This window comes from Nylanderia fulva, unplaced genomic scaffold (genome assembly GCF_048542155.1).
Source record: "Nylanderia fulva isolate GAGA-0341 unplaced genomic scaffold, ASM4854215v1 Scaffold13, whole genome shotgun sequence".
Classification (NCBI taxonomy): domain Eukaryota; kingdom Metazoa; phylum Arthropoda; class Insecta; order Hymenoptera; family Formicidae; genus Nylanderia; species Nylanderia fulva.
Window position 1 is genome coordinate 2,653,725 of NW_028189518.1, and position 22,787 is coordinate 2,676,511.

The window sequence follows — 22,787 nt, forward strand, 5'->3', positions numbered from 1 at the left end:
ATGAACAAATATAATATATTTAAAATTTATTAAAAATAAATTTGTATATTATTAATTAAACAAATATAATTAAATATTTATTAATAAATAAATAATTCTGATACAGAAAACAGAGAAGATAATTATCTAAGCTGCCTGAAATAAATTTTTTCGAATAATATCCAGCGTGCAGCGGTACCATGGGACCAATCGAAAGAGAGGCTTTCTCCTGGATCATGGTTCGCCGGTGGTATCCGCAGAGTTCTCCTTCTGGAGGGGATATCTATATAGCCTGTCCATTCTGGGACAGCCCGTTCAAACTGCTCGTGTTCCTAAGACCGCACGTGTACTACAGTGTCGACGAAAAAAAAAAGCACACGCGCTCGTTGACGTTTTCGCTCCAAGCACGCGGAGAACAAACGGAGATAGATCTGTACGAGTGGTGACGGGAGAGAATCGGGCCCGATTTAAGTCCGAGATCGGCGCGGGAAAAATGTGCCAGTGGTGCGATGTGAGCGAGTGCAAAGGACGCGATCAGTAAACAAAGCGGCAATCGTTCCGAGTTCGCAAGCGAAAGAGGGAGGAAAGGGCGCGAGAGAGGAAACGGGCAGTAGGTCGAGGGTGGTGCTGCGGTGACCCAGTGCGGAAGTACAGCACACCCTGCACAATGGTGAGTTGGGATATCGTCGGGGTTGCGGTAGACCGCGCGTGAAAGCCTGCGTTCAAAATCTTCGAGTCCTACATTCGCGGCTATTAGCATAGATAATTTATGCGCCTGACTTTAATCGACGGTAAAGTCGAATAGTGGACGTAGAATAGTTTGAAAAATTATATATGTGGGAGTGTGTAGATGTATTGGGAAATTAGAATATATTACGCGACATATTTCACTTTGGCGAATGAATTTTCATATGGGTTGGTTCATAATAATTCGACCATTTTGCTTAGAAGAAATGTCAATGAATTATTGCTTGAAACGATCAGCTTCATGAAAATTTTTCTAAAATACAGCCGAATAAAAATGGTGATTAATTATTTTTCTTCACTTCATATATAACGTATAAAATATACAAAATATGTAATAAAATAAGCTTTAATATTAACTTTTATTATTTATCTTTCGTAGCGAAATAAATTGCTATATCTAAGTATAAGAAAAATTGAGAAAAAATAATATTTTAGTGCTGTGTAAACTTGTATGAATGACTCGCGTTCGAAGTCGAAGTCTTCTTTAGCCTTCCATTAACAGAAACGTAAATATTATCAATAGTAGAAAGTCACGTTTCTTCTCGACACTCAGTCGAGCTAAAAGACTAAAACGTGCAACTATAAGAAGCTTCGAATAGATTATTGCTATTAATTACAGTGAATATATCTATTACCTTTCATGTACAGCGCACATGATTTAAATCTTTTAATTGATATTATTATACTTTTAACATTTAATAAATTTTATTATTAAGAAAAAAAATAATAAATTGATATACTAACAATAAATAACTTCTTTTTATAAATTCGTATAATTGTGCGTAAGTTTATCTAAAAATTATTTCATCACGTTTATTCAAGAAAACATGTATATCATCTGAAAAAAATGTTTAATAAGTTTAATAAACGCACAGAATCTCTTTCAAGGTGCGTAAGTAATTCGAAACAGTGAGAATATATCGTCGATTATTGCATTCCTTTATCTCGGACGCAAGATAATTGTAAAATAGACCAGTGTGTCGATGCGTCTCCCGCGTTACTACGCTTTCTAATTTACGCTTTGTATGTCGATACTGTAAAATTTCTCAGTACATAATTTACGACTATTAAACAACTTAAGAAATACTTCATCGAGTATTTAACAGCGTGCGATAATGTTTGAGATCTGAAAACATTTCTCTATACATAGGTAATAAAGTATTTTTTTTGTAGATAATATTAATGAAACGCTCCATTTTTTTGTTTAAAACTTAGGCATATAAAGATATATAAGTTGTTATTCTGGTCAATCATCTATAATTGGGTCGTAGTATGTCGTATGTAATTTACAATTCTTTTTCCGCGTAGTAATCATTACGACTGTAGCCTATATTCATGCTTTTCATGCTTAAACGCAGAATTTATTATTTACAGAGAATGAGAGAATTTCGTACTGTGAAATAAAGTTGTACAATGGGCACAAAAGTGCCTTGAAAGCCATATTAAATTTTAATTAGAATTTCAAAGCGAATAGAAGCATTAAGGACCAAATCCATTACACGAAAAACGGAAAGAGAAAGTAGTAGCGACTTCTTACATGAAATATCATTTTGCACGTATCGATAATGATCGTCGACGCCTTTCGTTAGGAAAGCACGTTTCCAGTATATTAGAACTTCGTTTCTTGCAAAGATTGTTAGGATAGATTGTATAACTTCGATTAACTATCATTTATATAAAGATAAAAAGTTCCAACACATAGAAAAAGAAAGAGAGAAAGAAACAGTCTCTAAGATCCTAAATTAATTTATAAAAATTATTATATAAAATTCATCATTTTCAATATACAACCATCTTTTGTAATTCATATTAAAAATTTATTCTTCAAGTTTTTATAGCTTTTCTATTAAAGAGGTTCAGGTGCTTCAAGAAAAGGCAGCCAGCCTCATGTAATTTTAATATATTGTTCTACAATGCAACGTAGAATTATGTGAATTTTTTTGAAATTTTTTCACCGTCTCGTTCTGAAAAAAAATATATATATATATTATAAATAAATTTGTATATATATATTTGCTGAAGCACGTCTGTGATTACTTTTTGTGCGACTAATAATTCATAAGAATTGACTAGTAGTGACTGGCAAATTGAGAAAAATGAAGATGTTTGCACATCATATTTGTTCGTCATCGAGAGAGAAAAAAAAATGGAGAAGATCGAGATAGGAGGACGGTCGCCGACCTTCTGAATTGCGACATAAGGAGCGAAGAGGCTGTTCACACACTGACCCGTATTTCGTGCCTGTCGGCGAACTGAGCCCGCGACTTTTGTCTATTATTCGATTTTCCGCTGAGAGAAGGTGGCTACATACGTGCGGTTCCTTTCTCCCGGGTCGTTTCTACGTGGTCGAATAAAATCCGAGTTTGCGTTCGATTCAACCGATCGCGTAATTTAATGCCCGAGGTATATAAATTCGCATGCATTTATTATGCTGCATGAGATTTATCTAACCCAACAGGCGGACCGAAATATCCATATTTAATTGTGCAGAGATATATTCTCTCTGCACCTATATTATAATAATTCGATAATAATTATTTGATTTTGTATTCCTTAAATTAGCATGAAATTCAACTCTACGCCTATGTTTATGCGCAATTAGGTCAAATGGCTTTATTTATCTAAATTGGGCTCATTTCATGTTTTGCATGAAATCTATTATGTGTGCATGATACCGTGGAATCCAATTACGTTTGTATGTTTAATTAATGATAATTAATTAAATATCCATATTTGATCTTAAGAGAATTCGTTGTCGCATCGTTTCAAATCGAACATATTTATTTAGAATAATTTTTAACGTATAGTAGTTCTCGAATATAAAATTCAATTATTTTGTTTTGTTAATATATATATATATAATAATATGTTCAGTGTATATCTGCAGTTAAATACATTTTATGTCAGAAATTTCTGAGAAATTTAATTTTATACTTTAAGTCATGTCAGGATAATAATTAATATAATCATAATTCTAAGATATTTTAATAATGTTAAGGTTTTCTAAGCAGTTAATGACACATAGAAGAAAAAAAGGCTCTAGGACGAGGCTTTATTAATATAATGTAATGTAAGGTACCAAAGTACCAAGTAAAGCTGGTAAAGTTCCACAAGTATTTTTAAAGTTTCGCGAAACGGGGTATGATGCGCTGGATAGAGAAAAGATCTCTTCCTACGCTGAAAGGTCAGCCGTAGGCGGAAGTCTTTGCTGACAAAAGTCTAACATTAAGTGGCACGTAACCGGGTGAAGAAAAGGAATCCCCGCCTCCGGCTTGTTAATACTTCCATCGCGTGCCGCTCTCGCGCGAGCGAAATGAAACTAGGAAAAATCTGCGATCTCTACTACTCTAATTACGTTTTGCCGCGATCAAGTTGCGCGTCACGCTGCTGACACCCACCGACCAAGTCTCATTTGGTGTCGCGGAAAAAAAAGAAAAAAATTCTTTGCAGACAGGTATTCAGGAAACAAACTTCAATTTAATGATTTATGTAATACACAATATAACTTTATTAAATTCTATTTTAACAAATATTCTTATTACGAGAGAAATCTAAAATATTTATTTTATTTTTTTATTATTTTATTTTTATAATAAATCATATATATAAATTATTTAACGTGTCGCAGAAAAAGACAAAAAATTCTTTGCAGACAGATATTCATTCAGGAAACAAACTTCAATTTAATGCTTTATGTAATACACACAATATAACTTTATTAAATTCTATTTTAACAAATATTCTTATTACGAGAGAAATCAGAAATATTTATTTTATTTTTTTCATTATTTTATTTTTATAATAAATCAAATATATATAAATCATTTAGCGTGCGCAGAGATGAAAAATTTCTCAAATGTACATATTTCTCGAATAAGCTGCAGCTTACCTCTAATTCTTCTTCAAACAAACGTTACAAAGATACTGAGAGATGATCCATTGCCGAAGTTAAAGTTACGTCATGATATTTATTTTATTTTTTTCATTATTTTATTTTTATAATAAATCAAATATAATATAAATCATTTAGCGTGCGCAGAGATGAAATTTCTCAAATGTACATAATCCTCGAATAAGCTACAGCTTACCTCTAATTCTTCTTCAAACAAACGTTACAAAGATACTGAGAGAAGATCCATTGCCGAAGTTAAAGTTACGTCATGATACTTCCCTATGCCCTCTTCCATATGCCGCGTCAATCATCATCGTATAATGTAAAAGCGTGCGAACGATACTCACGCAATCGCGATTCACGTGCGATTAATTCCGCAATCGTCCTCCATGCGAATCTCCACGATCGCGCATCCTGCTCAACAAGCTCGCGATGTCATTATCCGAGCGCGATGCGTCTCGGCGACGTAATCTCTCCTAATTATAATATTCGAATTAATGACAGAATTTCAGAATTTGTTCGAACGAAATAATATAAGGTCTTCGAAAGAATTCATTCCAGAATTTATACTCCGTGCAATCAGATAAAAGATCCTTGTCTTCTTTTAGACTAAGTAAATCTCACATTATGCGACGTGCTTCTTCCGTTGGGCGTAACTCGTTCCCTTCATTTCCGGCAGGGTTGCTATTTATTTTCTTTTTATGCTAGGAAGTCGCACCGAGTAAGCGATCTTCCGCGATAGTCAACAACCGTTGCGAATGAATCTCGGTGCAACGCGCCCGAAGTGGGAGCCGAAAAAAGGTTCGAAGGCGAAAGTAAAGGTGGAGTACCGTAAAGAAAGTCGGCGACAATAAAAGTGGAACACCGGCGAGACGTCGAGCGATCCGATCGAATCGAGTCTGTGAAACCTGTCGATAATTCCCCCAAGATGGAGACTGCTCGAGTAGATAAATTCTTTTTTCTTTTATCTGAGAAAAATCTTTTGTTTATTCATCAATGAAATAAAACGATGAATCTGTATTTCTTAGAGGTATAAACGTATAAGAAAGTGTCGGCACTGAATGCATAATTGTTCAACCGTAGAGAAAATGAAGCCATATACATACGCGGATGTCCAGGGATATCGGTTTTCCCAAAGAAAACAATCGCCTTATTTGTTGCCTTTGCATATTGCATCTGACTCTTCATCAGATAAATTTACTGCTAGCTGGTTACATGCGGAAAGAACAATAGCCTGTAGAAATTCTAATAAGATTGAACAATGTTGTGATTTAGCATGTTTTTAAAAAGAGAAAAGAAGAGAAAGAGAAAGAGAGAAACGCCATGTCAGAGTAACAGACATTAATTTTCTTAAATATTCAAGCTTTTATAATGTTTTCTTCTATATAGACAAGAATTTAATTTTCTAAGCTATTCATAATTTCATTTCTGCATTTAACTCTCACACTTTAATAAGTTACAATTTTTTTATTATACTCGCGAGGAAGTTAATTAATTCGAAGAAAAATTAGACTTTTATAAATTAAATTTTCACAAAAATCTTTTGTTTTAAAAAATTGATTCATAAAAATACAGATTTATTAAATTGTACTATTTAAATTTTTCTTCATTTTACGCTCCAAGTTAAAAATTATTCATTTAATTTTCTTTGCATGGAATGTAACGCGCTCATGCATAAAGAAATATATTTTCCAATAAGTTACGGTTGCGAGAGATATAATCGCGAAGTATAGTGCTATTTCTGAGTTCGCGTGTAAAGATTATCTCGAAGAAACACTCCAAACTTTATCATTCACTAGTATTTCTTTTAGACGCGCAACCCTCTCGAAACCCAAGAAACGAAAGTTTGCAAGCAAGTAGAGAATAGTGTAAACGTATAAGTAGAGCGTGAAATTCCGAAGGCCGCGAATATGGCATTTTTACGGTACATTCGATCTGATTACGCACATTCACGTTTAAGTTACTATATGTCGCTTTCGAGGCTTCCAGAACTTAGGTAATAATTGAACAAAAACACACACCCGGATGTACAAATGGAAAGATTGTCGGTCTTTCTAATCTCCTTTTCACAAATAAAATAATTCGACCACTTTTTTTAAATCTAATTACTTTCGAGATAAAATTAAAAATAAATATAGATATACCATTAAGATTCATAGTATTATATTAAAATGAAATTAATATTCCAGGATATTACCGTCGACTAGCCTACAAGCAAAAAAATATATTCTTTAAAATTGATAAACCGATATTTTAAATTTCCCAAGTGACGGTATCAACTGGAATTTTCAATCGATTACTCAGAGAGTCCTTCGACGTAATATATTAATTATTTTCTATCAGACAGTTTTTTCACGCCATACATATTTTTAAAGAACTTTAAAAATAAACATTTGTAGCAACGTAATTTGACTTTATCGCGAAGTTCTTTCTTTCTCTGAACGTATCAGAAGCAACATTATGTCGGACCAAAGTGATGATATCGAGACCGCGCCTTTTTCCGAAGATACGAGCTAGCTTCTCCTTGTGCGTTGAGAGAAAGGTGTTCGACCTCCTTTTTAACGCCGTCCCCGGATCCGGCATGCAACGAACACGAACGATTGATAATTGTACACATTACCGGTGGAATTGGCTGGGCGATGCTACGAGCGAAGCTCAAACGAGACCGAGGTATATATATCGCCTCATGCTTTACGCGCTCCTCCGTCGAGAGAAAGTCATTTCTTTCAGATCGCTTCAGTTTTCAGTCCCGGAGCGCGTGGGAAGCTATCGGCTAGGATTGAAAATGGAATTGCGATATTATGCTACCATCATCACCCCATATTTTCAACATGTATGCTTGGAAAAATGTCTCTCGAGAAATTTCTCGAGATAGAGCTCCCTTTTTTTCAGACATGTATTTTTAGACGATTGTTGATATTTTAACGTCGAGCAAAAAAAATACCACGTAATGAAGAAGTTATCGTAATTTCTCAATATTAAAAGTAAAATATTATACTAATGAAACTTGAAGAGTGTACTTACCTAATATAATGTCATAGCATACATCGATTGACAAACTGCAATGATTGCACACAAACACATTATCAGCGTGTGCTTGTAAAAAAAATATTACAAGTATATTTTTTTTTTTTTTTGAAAAAATAAATTTGTCGTCGCTTCCGAAAAACATCGATCGATCAAATTCTAATTCTCTGTCGGAATTTCCGCTACGTGCAGTATGCGCGCGAACGGACGTTCCTGGGACGGGATCGATTTCTTTTCTTTTCGACGAGGAACACCCTTGTCTACGCGAATAGCATCGTTATTTTACACTCGATGGATTCGTTTCTAAAACGACCGGTCGGAATGCGCCTGGAAAGAATCGCGAAGAAAGCAGAAAAATCGCGCGCCGTATCCGACACGCAATCTTCCGTAATGAAAATTGCATTGCGCCTCGTGTGTATGCATCGCGGCTCGTAATCAAAATCATGTCAGTGGCACGCAAAGCTGACGCGTTCTTTCGAAAATCGCCGTAATTCAGGAAATTCTCGCCAATTCTTCATATCGCTTACATACACCCCATGGATGATATCATCGAGAACGATGATATCATTATGTAGGTATACGTATTAATTGCATCGATAGTATCGAAATAAGATAATATCTCGAAACTTTTTTTTTCAAGATTGTGAGATATTGATTTTACGTTATTCAAACGCCTATTAAAATAAATTCGATACGCACATAAATGTCGAATATTTTTGCAATTCATTGACGCACACATGGATAGATAACTCAACTGAATTATTACATAATATTTCTTAAGCCCATTTTTCGATCATATTTTTTAATTTAAAATGTAATTTGCACATAAATTTTTTACTTATATAATAGCAAGTATAAAAATTCACTTTTCATGAAAATTCTATAGTATTTTTCAAGTATTTTTAATTTACGATAAAAAAAAGCATTTTAATTTGAATATAGATAGATTTAGTATGCATTCCGATTTCATTTGACAGATATTATTTATTCCTTTTTTCGTTATGCGTTTGCTTTCTAACATAACTGCTCGTGTAATCCATCAATTTTCGTATAAGCTTCGTAACTTATGATCTCGTAAGATCCGGTAAAGAGTTTTCAAAGCATTTATTAGAAATCGTATACTATTTGATACGATTCACAGTTCGTTAGCTCCGTTACACTCCAGAATTTTCTCGATTCGCAGGCAACGCACAACAACGATACCAGCTTTGAATGATAATTGCAACGATGACGACATCGATTATCAAAGGAAGTCGTGATAGAAATAATAGAGTAATTCGGCCCTCGTCATTATAATAATCGCGTTAATGACATCCTGCTTATGACGCCGTAAAAGCTCCAATAATAAAAAAGAAAAAGCTGTAAAAATCTTGTTACGTGTTACTTACATGAGATGACATTTTTCACCGATGTGCTCGAGGATGTAAAATTAAGCAGACAGCAGTGACGTATATACATACATTTTCCGTATCCATAATTAGAAGGTCGACTACATTCACTGGAGCACCATGTTGCCTGAGATACCGCCTAGAGATATTTCCTGAAAAATATATCGTAATATATAACATTAGAAACAAGATTGAAAATATATTGTTATAAATAAGCTAATTAAGGTCGTATATAGGAAGCAAATGAAGCCTTGCCGTGTTTTCTAATAGAAATCTTCGATTTTATTTATTTTCATTCTGAGAGAATTAATAACAATTTAGACCTATTAATTTAATTATCTATATCTAATAAATCATATCACTATAACGACTTTTCTTAATATATTAGCATATAAATCGCGCAAATATATAAATAGACGAAAGCGACAACTTTAGTGAAAGTTGTCTCTATAATTCGACACGCAAATGTATCTAATGACTAATGACTGATGATGTGCTTACAACTATCATTTTAACTGTAATTTAGTTTGATATTATTTATTTGTAATTCACAAATCGATTGAAAACCGGACATCGTGATGGAGCGATCATAAGTATATTACGGGATACGCTTGTTGTCGATTTATTTCGTCGTCTAACGACTTTCTTGGCAAAAATTTCACGAGAAAGAATATTAATGCAATGGCAGTGTGCAAAGTCGCGTTGCGATAAATCAAATAGAAGCGAAACGGAAAATTGTATCGATAGCAGATATCGGAACAATTGTAAACCGCTGTATATTGTTTCGATGTAACAATATATGTCACTTGCATCTCTATTGAAGATGAATGATCGATCGATAATGTTTTCGATATACGTGGCACAAGTCAATCGTGAATTGCGTCAGAAATCGAAAACGTCTCACATTGTGAACATTTTCTATATATATATATATATATATATATATATATATATACTAGAAAAGTAAAAATATTTTATCTATTTGTTATGTATAAATATATATAAGTAATATTTAATTTTTCTTTATTATTATTTAAGTTATATAGAAATATATATATATATATATAATATTTCGAACAGTATTGCAAAGGAACGTAACAATTTTTCTTTTTTTAATAATTTATAATTATCAATATTTATAATTTATAATTACTCGTCTGCCTGTTGTGATATGTATGTGGGAAATATTTACGTAATATATACATATACACACAAGTATTTTAATTAAATTTATATAATTTTCTAATTAAATAGAGAATGTAATCCTATCATAATAATTAGATTTTATCAATATAATTTGTTTCATAATAAAATGTTTTACAATGAAATTTTATGACATAAGAAAAAAATATTAAATGAAAATTGCATCTGTATTGATATTAACACACACACACACACACACACACACACACACACACACAAAATACTGTTTCTAATAGATAATTACGTGTTTATTATTTTAGACATGCAATTTAAATATTCTTATCTAATCGTCAATGATAACTGACGATCTAAAAATTCCGTAGAAAGAAATTATTTCCGCAAGAGGAAATCATTTATTATAAGATTTTTAATTGCATCAGGAGTTTATGAAAGGTTTAAGGAGCAATAATATCGGAAGTAATTAATAGCGTTGGCTCTTTTATCGCAACTTTGTCGTATCATAAAACCGCAAATTCCATTAAAACCAAGTCGTGGCCATCTCATCGCTCTTTGATAAATACAATGTACTTCGCTCACTCATTTGTATTATTATAGACGCGGTGAGACTGCGGTTAGTTTCTTGTTATTTACCGCACAAACACCGTTGCCACATTTTGACTGTTGCTCTCTAAAGCATCATTGTTCTATTCTTTGATGCATAAAATGACACGACACTCATCCCCCGAGAGGACTTCTTCATTATCGTCCATAAGCACAGAAAAATACTTAACATTTTCGGCTATTAAAATCTATATATTAAACGATCTAACATTTCAATATAATTTGTGACGGAATTCAATTTATAATTCTATGCACTGTGTATTTTAAAATAGACGGTTCAACTTGCATTCAAAATTGCATCTATAACACACTTGTAACACACAAGTGGTTTATTTTTAAAATACGAATTACGCCAAACGAAATGATGTCGATGTTGACCTAGATTTATCGTGAAAAGTCAATCAAAGCAATTTTACGCTGTCAATATAGCGTATGCGCCGTCGGTGGAATTAATTGCTTAACGTCCACGATCAATTAATCGATAACGTTGATTTTAGATTGTGCGGAGGTGCTTCGCACCAGCCGCCGTGTTCGTCATCCTAACGTTGTTAGGCAAATTCGAGGGAAGTGCGGCCGAGCGATGGTCACGACAAGTCTCCAATAGCGAATGGATCCCCCTGGCCGATCCAAGGGCTGTTCAACTACCACAGAATGCAGGGAACAACCTTGTAGCCAGTAACACGCATCATCTACCGAATCCGATCCAATCACTCGCGTTACCGCCCGCCCTTCAACACCAGTACCAACAACAATTGATTCAGCTGCAAAAGACGCAGGAGAGTATTCAAAAGCTCCTACTGTTGCAACAGCATCTCAAAGCTCAGCAGCAACTTCTTCAGGTAAAATACCGAGACTTCGATTATATCAACAATTATTATATAAAGACGTGATATCATTTCATTTCTCTCCCTTTTTTTATAAATTACTCTTCACTAATATTGAGAAATTAATTTAGTCTATTTTTTTATAATATATATATATAAAATATATATGACATTTTAACTATATTTGTACAGCAAAAACAAATATTAAGCAAGAGCTTTTGATACGAGAAACAATTGAAAGATAATAAAGCTAATGAAGATTTCCTCATTACGTATTTTTTGCGGATTATTGATTAAATTTAACGACGGTTTAAAAATTTGTATAGAGAATGTCAGTCGATTTTCCTTTAATTTTATTTTCGTTTATAGTCCCAGACGTTTGTGCCTGGCACCGAAGACGAGAAGCAAGGGCTGCCACTGAATTCCGGCAATTTGCAAACGACACCCGAATTAGCACAACAAGTTTTAGTCCCGCCACATCCATCCTCGGAAGCTCTTCCGCCGGTGTATTCCGCACAAAATTTCCTTCATCATCGAAGACCGGGACAAGTCCATCAGAATCTGAATGATAATCAAGAACTATCAAACTTGCCTCCTCAGGGTCAAGTGGTACTGCAACATGCTGAACACGATGACACGCGAGAAAGACCTCATGCTTTCACAAAACAAGAAAATCAAAGACCTCACGGAAAACATCTGAAAGGTCGACCGAATCCAGGATTATCGCAATCTCCTTTGAGCGAAAGCGATGAAGAAGAGGAGGTTTGTACAAGAATGAAATCAAATGAATAAAATCAACAATAATTCGCTCTCTTTGCAACCGTATGATTTAACAAGTTCCATTGACCGATTTCTATTTATATATTTCTACAATATTATCAGTATCATCGGATCAAACAGAATTAGAGCGTGCATGAATTATAAAATGCGCACATTAACCGAGCAAAGCAGGAATCGAGGCGATAAATTGATCTAATTTCTTGTTGTTGAATAAAAATTGAATCTATTGGATCTAATAGTAATTAATTTTATCAAATATTTTAAAATTTAGTAAAAAAATAAGTAGATAAAATCTTAATTTTGACTTTTAAACCATACATATAATTACATATTTTTATTTATACACCTAATAGATTGTATACAATTTTAATATAATCATTACGCGATGACGTAAATATAACACAAAAAATATTAATTTAAATTAAATTAATATTTATGACATCATTAAATAATAATATACAAGAATACTATTATACTAAGAAATAGCTAAGCATGTAATTCATTAAATTCAATATTAATTTTCTAATCTATCAAAGATTAGATGCATACCTAAATGTTTTAATTGTAATATCTCGTAGGTTCAACTGGTGTATGTTCCGGCAGAAACTTTGGCGCAAACAGGCCAACTAAAAAGGGGCCGCGGAAGAAAGCCATATCCCATTCGCCAACAGTATCACCAACAACAAGAGAGCCAAAGAAACGTCGAACAAACTTCGCTCTCTCCCGATCAAGAAACCTACACGCGCCAGGTGTTGCAGCAGATTCAACAAGAGCACGAAGAGAAGGCGCAATTCCTGAAGGAGGAGCGCATAAAAGAATTCAACAGATTGAACGAGGAGCAGAAGGCACTCGAGCGTAAGACGCGATTGCAACAGGAGGCTCTTCAGAGAGAGCAGGAACTGTTGCGGCAGAAGGAAGCCGAGAAGAAGCAGAAGGAGCTGGAAAAATTGGAGGAAGCGGCGAAGCAACGAGAATTAGAACGAATCCGCGAAGCGAGAGAAAAGCAGAGGCAGGAGGAGCTCGAGCGACGACGACTCGCTGAACTCCGAGCCAAGGAGGAGAAACGCCGTGAGGAAGAAATCAGAGAGCGTGAGGAGAGACAGAAGCAACTGGAACAGCAGAGAATCCTGGAAGGCACCGGTCTTCAGCTTAACGCTCAAGCTCTAATCCGCGAACAACCGCAGCGTCAACATCTCGCGACGGCGGACGGCACCAGACCCAAGAAGCTCCGTAACAGACCACGTCAACGTGTCAATCAGTACCAGGAACAACCGAATCATCGCGAAGTCACGACCACGCCGTCGCCTAATCAGCCTCCACTCTCCGTTTATATGGACAATTCCGAGCTGGAATCCGTCAAAGTCACCGATGTTCTCAAGATCTTGAAGGACGCGAAAACCATCGCTGTCCTCGACAACGTCGGCCCGAGTGCTCCGCAGGTCTTCGTGGGTCCGACGAATCTGGATCCTCCTTACGGTTACGCCAAGTTCGATCTTCCCTATCTGTCGTCGATCGATCACAACAGGGTGGAGCGCAAGGTCGACAAACTACCTTTCTTCGTGGCTCCGTTGAGCTTCGATCCGCCAGCGGGTTATGCCAAGATCCCGTTCCCTGCGCCTCATATCGGCTCGGTCGTCGTCAACACGTTATCGGAAACGTCCTCGGAATCAAATACACAGGTGGACGAACAGAATTCTAGCCCGACGTCGATCGAGTCGAATTCTTACAACAACGCCGAGCAAAGCGGATCCATCGCTAGTACTGCGTCCGAAGAATCCTCGACCGTTCCAAACTTTTCCCCGGAACACAGCAGTGCGAAGTACGAATCGCCTTCATCAGGTTCCAGATTTAGATTCAGACAGTATTACGATAACAAGCCAAACTCCGTGATCAGCATGTCGTATTTCGGTGAACAATCGACGACGAAGGCGAAGCCGAAGCAGTCTTACTACGAGCAAGAGTCCAAATCGATCACTCAACCTCCGAAATTCGATACGACCGATAGCTATAGACAGGAGGTATCCTATTCCAACACGCCGAGTTTTCAGGACGGAACGCCGAGTCCGCATGATCCCTCCGCAAATAAACAGGATCTGACGACTCATCAATTGGCGCTCATCAATCAAGAGTTTGCGCAGCAGCAAATAGAGGCGCAGAAATATACTACTGCCGAACAATATCACTCCCAGGCTAATCTGGATGATTCGTACAATGCCAATGACGTCAGAGCGCCGGTTGGACCAACGCAATACAATTTACCAGCGGAATTACCGCCAATATCCCCGCATCTGCCGGGCTTAGTGAACTCATTGTTGGATAAGCAAGAGGAGAATCTTTCCATCATTTCGACCCCACCGCCAACTACAACCACGCCATTAACGACAACAACTGCTCGTCTAAGTTCCACGACATACAGGCCCCGAGGAAGGTAAGCATGCATATTCAAATATATGTGTGTGTGTATATATATGTATATGTAACGTGAAATAAGTATTATAATTTTATTAATTTAAAGTTTTTTTGTATATAACAATTTTTTAACTCGTTTCGCCTATTTTTTTCTTTACTTAAATTATTCAAGTTTTGTTGCATACATTTATTGTTCTTGTATTTATAGATTAAAGTTCTATGGATGATATCATCAAAGATAAAATTTTCTCATATAAAAATTCCACGTAAAACTCTGTTTTATGTCATCTAAAATAGAAATAAAACGTCTGTATAGCATCAATAAAAATTTTTGTATTTTATCATAAATTTCAATGTGACGTTAATGATTGGAAGTATATTTGATCATCTTTGCACAGAGGCAGAACCGTCCCCACGAGACCCAAAACGACACCTCAGACACCTAGTAACAAAACCGATAGACCCCGAAGACCATCGTACAACAGATCTAAATCTAGATTTTCCACTACTACGGAAGAATATCAGGAAACCTCTTACGAGCCCACAAAGGGAAAAATACCAGAGACCACGCAGAAATATAACGCGATAGAACACAGAAGACCAACGCCCAGAACGCAGAAATACAGAAATCGAGATAGAGCAAATTCTCAATCGGTACGATTGACGAAATCTTTAATCTCTTTCTCTTTTTTGCCTTTAAATCTTAAAAATGGAAAACGCAAAGTTTTCGTCAATACATGAATATTATCTTAATTAAATTGATAAAATATTATCTTTCAAATTTTATAAATTTAACAGACAATATTTGATAAATAAATAATTTAATTCAAATTTTAATTTCAGACTCATCAAGCGGTCAGCTACGAGAATTATCCAATGCAAAGCGATTCGCAAAACACTGCACCTCCCAACACGTATTCACGAACGAGCGGATTCGCCTCTAATCTCCATCAAAAGGAAACTTCTTCGTCGGAGATAAGCGATTATACCCGTGAGAATTACCCGTCGACCACTCCCACACAAACCGAGAATTACCCGCCATTGAGAGAGATACAGCACAGCGTGCCCTTAATGTCCGACGATTACTCGAAAAGTCAAAATTACCCGCAAAATCGTCCTCAAGATGCCACGTACGATCAGAATGTTGCCTTCGAACAACCGAGACTCGAGCAGGCTCCAGTAAACGGATTCAATTATCAAGTTGCAAACGAGAATTCATCGCCAGACCAGAGAAATATTCCTCAGAGGCACAAAGAATATTCGCGTTATCAGGAGAATGCCAACTACAATCTGGCCATTACGGAAGACCCGCGAGTCAGACCCGGCGAGGGACATCGATATTCCCCGATTTACGAAGTCAACGTGGCGCAAACTCAGCCGGATTATAACATCGGCGGACAGAATTCTTTCCACAACGTCGACGACAGCAAGATCGAAATCGATCCGAACGCGACGCCTATTTTTATTCCGCTTCAACAGAGCAATAAGCAAGAAGACTACGAGCTGCAAACTCCCTCTACAGAAGCAACGATTATCGAAGTACGTATTAATTGAGATTATTAATTGATATTATTAATACCAGATGTTTTGTGCGCGAATGTTTCAATTCAATCAGAGGTATTTCATTGAAATATTTTGCAGAAGATAAATAATAATTACTTATATGAAATCTTACATTTTAAAAATTCCATCATTGACATATAATACCCTCCACAAGTTTGGAAACACCTTACATTTTACAGTTAAACAATCACATAGCGGCGATCTACATAGATTTTTTGTATGAATAAATCACAAGATATTTAAATGACATTTTTATATTATCATTTAAATATCTTACGATATGTTCATACAAAAAATCTGCACAAATCGTTGCAATGCGATTATTTAACTGTAAAATGTAAAATGTTTCCAAACTTGTGGAAGGTACTGTATATAAAAAAATAAGATGCTATATAGAAATAATATATAATATTGCTATAAAGCACGCATATGCATTTTTCTATATATATGCTATTTTTCTAATAATAATCTTAAAATATTAATAATATTTTTTCATATAACATTTAAGTGTAATTAATTGTTTTTGATTTAAGATCGCTACGACCACCACGACCACTCCGGCACCCGTAATAATACGCCAGCGAGTTCGAGGTCGCCTAGGAGGTGGTCGCCCTCAACAGGATTCCGCGATTCAAACGCGACCCCGGGGTCCTCAGGATGAGTACGTTCGTTTCACCGTCGTAAATCACGATTCCAGTCGCGGCTCGAGTAATCGAAATCGCGATGGATCGAGGACGAAGACGCGCGCTCGTCCGCAGAATCATGGCTCGCAGGTGCAGACCGAGGGTAACGAATATATAAAGATACACGCCGCTCAGCAGCAGAGGTTGGTCGCAACCACTACACCGTCGACGACGACAACCAGCACAACCGCCCGCGCTGAGGAAGAAGACCTCGATTACGGATTTATAAGGCCGCCGAGCTTCCGGCCGGTGCAACCGGTGCATCCGGTGCATCCGGTGGACAGCAGATTCCAAACTCCAGTTACATATAGACCCGCTTTATCCGAGGTATGTACGTTTTGCATGTAGAACAGAAATGTGTAATTTTAGGTACACAAATCAATTTTAACGTCTAACCATTTTTAAGTTCAAGTTTCAAGGAACTGTCATTATTTTAATCAGATCCTGTTCTAATTACACAGAATATTTGCTTTACTCGTCAGTAGTAGAACTTTTGACCGAAAAACAAAATAGCTTTTTCCCACAAAATATTATAAAAAACTATCTCATGTTCCACAATGTCTTTCTGTATCTTTGTTTGTCTTTATGACATAAATTATAATTTTAAATCGTAATTTCCAAGGAACAAGCACTCATTCTTTTAATATATTTTAATCAACCGTGGTAAAATTCTCACGTATTAAACAAGATATAGTTAATTTTTTTACGGATTTCTATTACAATTTGTAATAATGTATTATATATACACAATTAATGAAACATACATTTTTATGATTAATCATATTCTATCAAAATTTTGTCATCTATTAATTATCGGTTTAAGTTTAAGAGATAATCTGTTCTAGTTTTTATTAAAAAAACATGTATAAAATTTTTTAATTTTTTTCCTTTTTTTCAAAATTACATCTCTTCAAATATTTTGTAGTGAGATTGTGTGTAACCCATCAATCTCTTTCTCGACAATCACCTAAAATTTTTCAATGTTTTCAATATTACGCAAAAGTCACTTTTCACTAAGCGTACTATGAAACTTTCGTATGAAATACTCCATCAATCTTCCCTTCAACGTCCTATATTACACAGAAAGCATTAATAAATGCGAATAAACCCATCGCAGATACAGCATATAATATCCAACGACGAAACGGCGGTGGAATCGAGTCCGACTCACGTTTTGAAAAATCGTCCGAAATACAATCAGATTTCGACCCGTCATCCAACCACTAAAATATTCACGACAACGACAGAAACTGTACCTGTTGCAACGACGATCCCGGATGATACCGTATATACGGTGAAACCAAAAACCAGGCCGGATGAACCGAAACAGACGAGAATACGAGGAAGAATCCGTCGTCCGGTAAAGAAACGTCCGAACACGGAATCCGAGGCAAGCAACGAATTGCCGTTGGACGAGAACTATCCTCGAATAACCCCGCAACAACTGCCGATGACAAGGCAGCCTCTCTACGATGACAATTTCGACGTGCCGCAATTCAACGTGCCGAATCAGAATCGACCGACACCATTCTACGAGGAGAATAGCGAAAACGTAAGTAAATTCTTTAATCATAGCTCGCTTGAAAAAAGTTCATACTAATAAAAAGAATTGCAATTAGTTTCTTTTTTTAATTCAAAATTTATAATATGAAAATTTATCGTACATAGAGAGAATTTTTTTTTTAAATTTATCATGAAAATCATAGTAATATGACAATATGGTATTGGAAAAATTTTATAAGAATTTCTCTGATTAATATTTACCATAATAAAAATATTAATATCTATCACAATAAGATATAAAATATGTTTGATTAATTTTATTACGTATGTATTAATATTTTTTATTGTTGTAAATATTAATCAGAGAAACTTATTATATTATCCTTGATTACCATAATTTTTAGGGTGAATCTAAGAGAAAATTCTCTTGCTGTATACTATATTTTAAATAGCGAACTTTTCCTTCAATATTTTTCTAAAAGATGCGATTTACTCTAAACTTTTTTTTCTGGAGCGCAGAAATGTAACACGCGCGCGTATTTTTCCAGTATCCACCTCAGGAACTTATTCTAAACTTCGGCAATCGACCGGAGCAGGTGTCACAACGGGAGGAATACGATCAGACTCAATTGGCTAGCCGAATAATTTCATCAAGCAAGTACAGTCATTCGAATCGCGAGCAATCCAGCGGTGACATTTACGGCGCCGAGAGTCAATGGTCCACGAAGCTGTCAAAGACGTCGTTCCAGCCGAGCTTCGCCTCGAATCGCGTTGCTGACGAGTCGAAGAAGGAACGGATTCGCGACGATCATGAAAACGAAAAAGCGCCCGAGATTATTACGGCCCAGCCGGAAGTGGCTTCGGGAGTAACGGTGGTCGTTTCCTCCGACCAGAAATCGCCAAACCTCGCCGGCAACACGGACGCAATGATGGATAGCGCTGTTTTCGGAATGAAGACGAATGCGCAGGATCTAACGGAGAAATTGAATGCCACGACGGCTACAACGACGACAATACTTCAAGATCGAACCCGAAGCGATAAGGAAACATTAGTCGAAGCGCAGATGAAAGATAAGGAAGATAACGTTATGGAACAGGCAGACGAGGACATGAAGATGAAAAAAATGGTCGACCCTCTTACGAGAAAGGTAAAATATTATATCTAAAACATTGATTTTTTAATACTTTGTCATTAATAAAATAATATATATTTATGTGACACGTAATGTTACTTTATCTACTAGTTCAAAATTAATTATATTTTCTCTGATTTTATATAAATTATATAACAATTTAATATATAAATAAATAAAAAATCTAAATTATGTAGATATCAAAATATTTCGAATCTTTTGATTCTCAGGCTAAAATATAAATGATGAAAAATTTATTATAAAATATTGCAATTAAAATTATACATTACGATGACTTCTTTTGTGTGATATATGCCAGAAGTAATAAAAAATAAATTGAAAATTGATCTTTCAGACTCGAAGAAGAAGAGTCCGTGTGCGGGTAAGGCCCGTGAATAAAGATGATTTTGTCAGTGCCGAATCGCAACATTTCAACTCCGCAGTGAACAACCTGGTTCAAGATCAATACAAGCCTAACGCGATCCGTGAATCGAAGTTCACCACTGAAGTTCAACCTACTACCGTTATTGCAACCACGACGATTGCCGCAGAAACGACGCGGAAATCTCTGCTGCAGAACTTTTTGGAAGAGATGCTGAAGAATGACGAGGTCTCCATTCCGACGCGCGTTACATCAATCACGGATACATCCGATTGGACGATAACAACGCCGATGACGACACCTTATGTAATTTCAGATAGTGGTGATATGACAACTTTGAAGGAAGACTACACGCAGAGTAGCGCAACGTTGACATCAAATACTGATGAAGAACGCGTTACGATGCCGAATAAAAGTTTAACCGGATGGAAAAACAATACTGAAGAAACGACACCGTCTGAGGAAACTGCTCGCTTGTTACAGGAAGAAACTAAAGTGCAAGAGGAAGCAAATTTCGGAGAATATTGGGACAAGAATTCTGAAGATCAAAGTGAGCAGAATAATTTGGAGAATGTCGAAATATCCAGTCCAAATGATAATTTGTCATCGAACAATCCGGATAGATCAGAAATTTCCAAGGAAATTGAAGATACCATAGCGGAATTGACCGACTCTTCGGCTACGAAGGAAGAGATACGGAAATTGAGTGCCATCAATAAAGGGAAGCAGCATATAATGACGTTGAAGAAGCATGACGAAAATCTCGAAAAAAATAACGCGCATCCGAAGAATCACAGAACTAAGTGGAGCGAAGTAAGATACCCGTTAACCCCCGACCAATCGCAATCTACGTTGAAACTGCAATTGACAACGCCCATACCCCGAAACGAGAGTGATCCCAACGTGAAAACAATCTCCGATTATGTAAAGGCCATCTTTGACAGCATGAAGAATGCCGAGAATCAGGAAGAAGTAGAAGAAATAGCGAAAGTGGTCGAAGCTAAACACGAAACTCCTGAAAAAGCAGATCAAATAATCGGCACGACCGACTCTTCGCGAGACATTTTTACAACGCAGCGTATCAATATTGAAGAGTACGCGACTAATCCCGAAGAAAGCCAAGGTATCACCGAGACGACGACGACGACGACGACGAAGAAGAATGTTATTTTCGAAACAACCACATTGATCCCAGACACGACCACGAATACGGCGGTATCGTTCGAAGAGATAATAACAGAGCCTTCCACGTCGACCACGAAAACAGCATCGATTAGACGAGCTACAGGCACGGTGATTAGGGCAGACCAGACCATGCTAGGCAAGGTTCTCAGAACCTCAACTACCACGAAGGTGTCTCACATGACGGAGATTTGCTATAGAGGTCGATGCGTGATGACGAAACCCAAGATGGACGACGTTATGGAAAGATGAGAAAAATTCGATGTGATGCGACGTCAGAGACGCCGATTCAATTAATCGCAAAGTCATCTTTAGCACTTTTCTGTTCGGTTATTATAGAAAATATATAATAATGTGATGAAAGACAATTTCTAGAATGGCCATCTATCTTTATTAGATGTCTATTGTTGCTGCAAAATACAGCAAGATAAATCGAATAATGTCTGAAATAATTTAATAATGTTTTAATATCAATATGTTTAGAAATATATATGTTGTTTATTCTTACATAAAACATAAAATCTATAAAAAAAATAGTGTAAAAAACAAGAAAAATAAAAATATAACCGGCGAGAAAAGTGTTAATTGATGTATTTTCAAATTATTTTTATTTATTGATCGATATATATCGCACTTATGAATTTTCAAACGCTATATTCATTTTAATCTGCGAAATTATAGTTAAGTTTTCGTATTATTTTGCATTCTGCATATTCTCTCATGCAATACAAATAATTATCATCATTTTCTATCAAAACAATTCCATTATTTACGCATTCAAATTTATATAAATGAATATTTATATCGCAAAAAATAATATTTTATTAAAAATATCGGTCGTGAATGAAGATTCAGCTCGATAACATAATATGAATTGATCACACGACTGACTTGTTTTATGCGTCGTACAAAAACATATAGAGAATAATCAATGTTCTTCAGCTTCATTTGAGAGAAGATATTTTATTGCTAGGAGCTCCGGCATCGTTCAAGATGTCGCAACAAATTACGTGTTATATGTCGGGGTTAAAGGCGAAATACCAACATGATATCAGCCGTGAAAAGGGACTTCCCCTTCTGGAAAGGAAATTCCGCGTCGTTGGCGCAAATCGATCGTTCGTCGCGACGCGTGTTTATAAAAAGGACGCCGAGCGTCCTTCCAGCGAGATCGAAGCGCGAAAGCTCGACTCGAACGAGTAATCGTCCATCGTATCGTTGAAAAAAAATATAGAGAGTTAAGTCTATTTAATTTAATTACACACACTCGTGTAAGTTAAGCGTGTAAGTATTTGAATAACGAGTATTTTAATAAAGACGCGAGAATGCAAGAAAATCGTCCGCTCCGACTTGATTTCACATCCTTCTCGCAACGAAATGTATTTTAATCCTCTCGAGATAGATCTCCCTTTATTTATTCAAGAGAGAGATTTTTGCGAAGGTCTTATGTAAATTGCTTCCAAATGGATACAAATATATCTCGACAATAATTTCGAGCGAGTTTATAAATAGAAACTAGTTTGAAGATCTGCGC

At 36.0% G+C, this 22,787-nt stretch overlaps 1 protein-coding gene and 1 long non-coding RNA gene across 2 annotated transcripts in view; one reads left to right on the forward strand and one right to left on the reverse strand.

The window, feature by feature from the left end:
* LOC114932457 (uncharacterized) overlaps positions 1–22,787 on the reverse strand; it is a 73,583-nt gene that overhangs the window by 41,873 nt on the left and 8,923 nt on the right. Inside the window, exon 3 of the long non-coding RNA XR_014924053.1 lies at positions 9,106–9,185. This is a non-coding gene — a long non-coding RNA (uncharacterized LOC114932457). The remainder of the gene's footprint in view (positions 1–9,105; positions 9,186–22,787) is intronic.
* Positions 316–22,589, forward strand: LOC114932451 (uncharacterized). Its single transcript, XM_029304654.2, has 10 exons — positions 316–649; positions 11,295–11,636; positions 11,991–12,383; positions 12,980–14,829; positions 15,209–15,464; positions 15,654–16,349; positions 16,907–17,383; positions 18,174–18,608; positions 19,108–19,707; positions 20,048–22,589. Exons 1-10 carry the CDS (start codon positions 647–649, stop codon positions 21,506–21,508), a joined length of 6,513 nt encoding a protein of 2,170 aa, XP_029160487.2. The 5' UTR covers positions 316–646; the 3' UTR covers positions 21,509–22,589.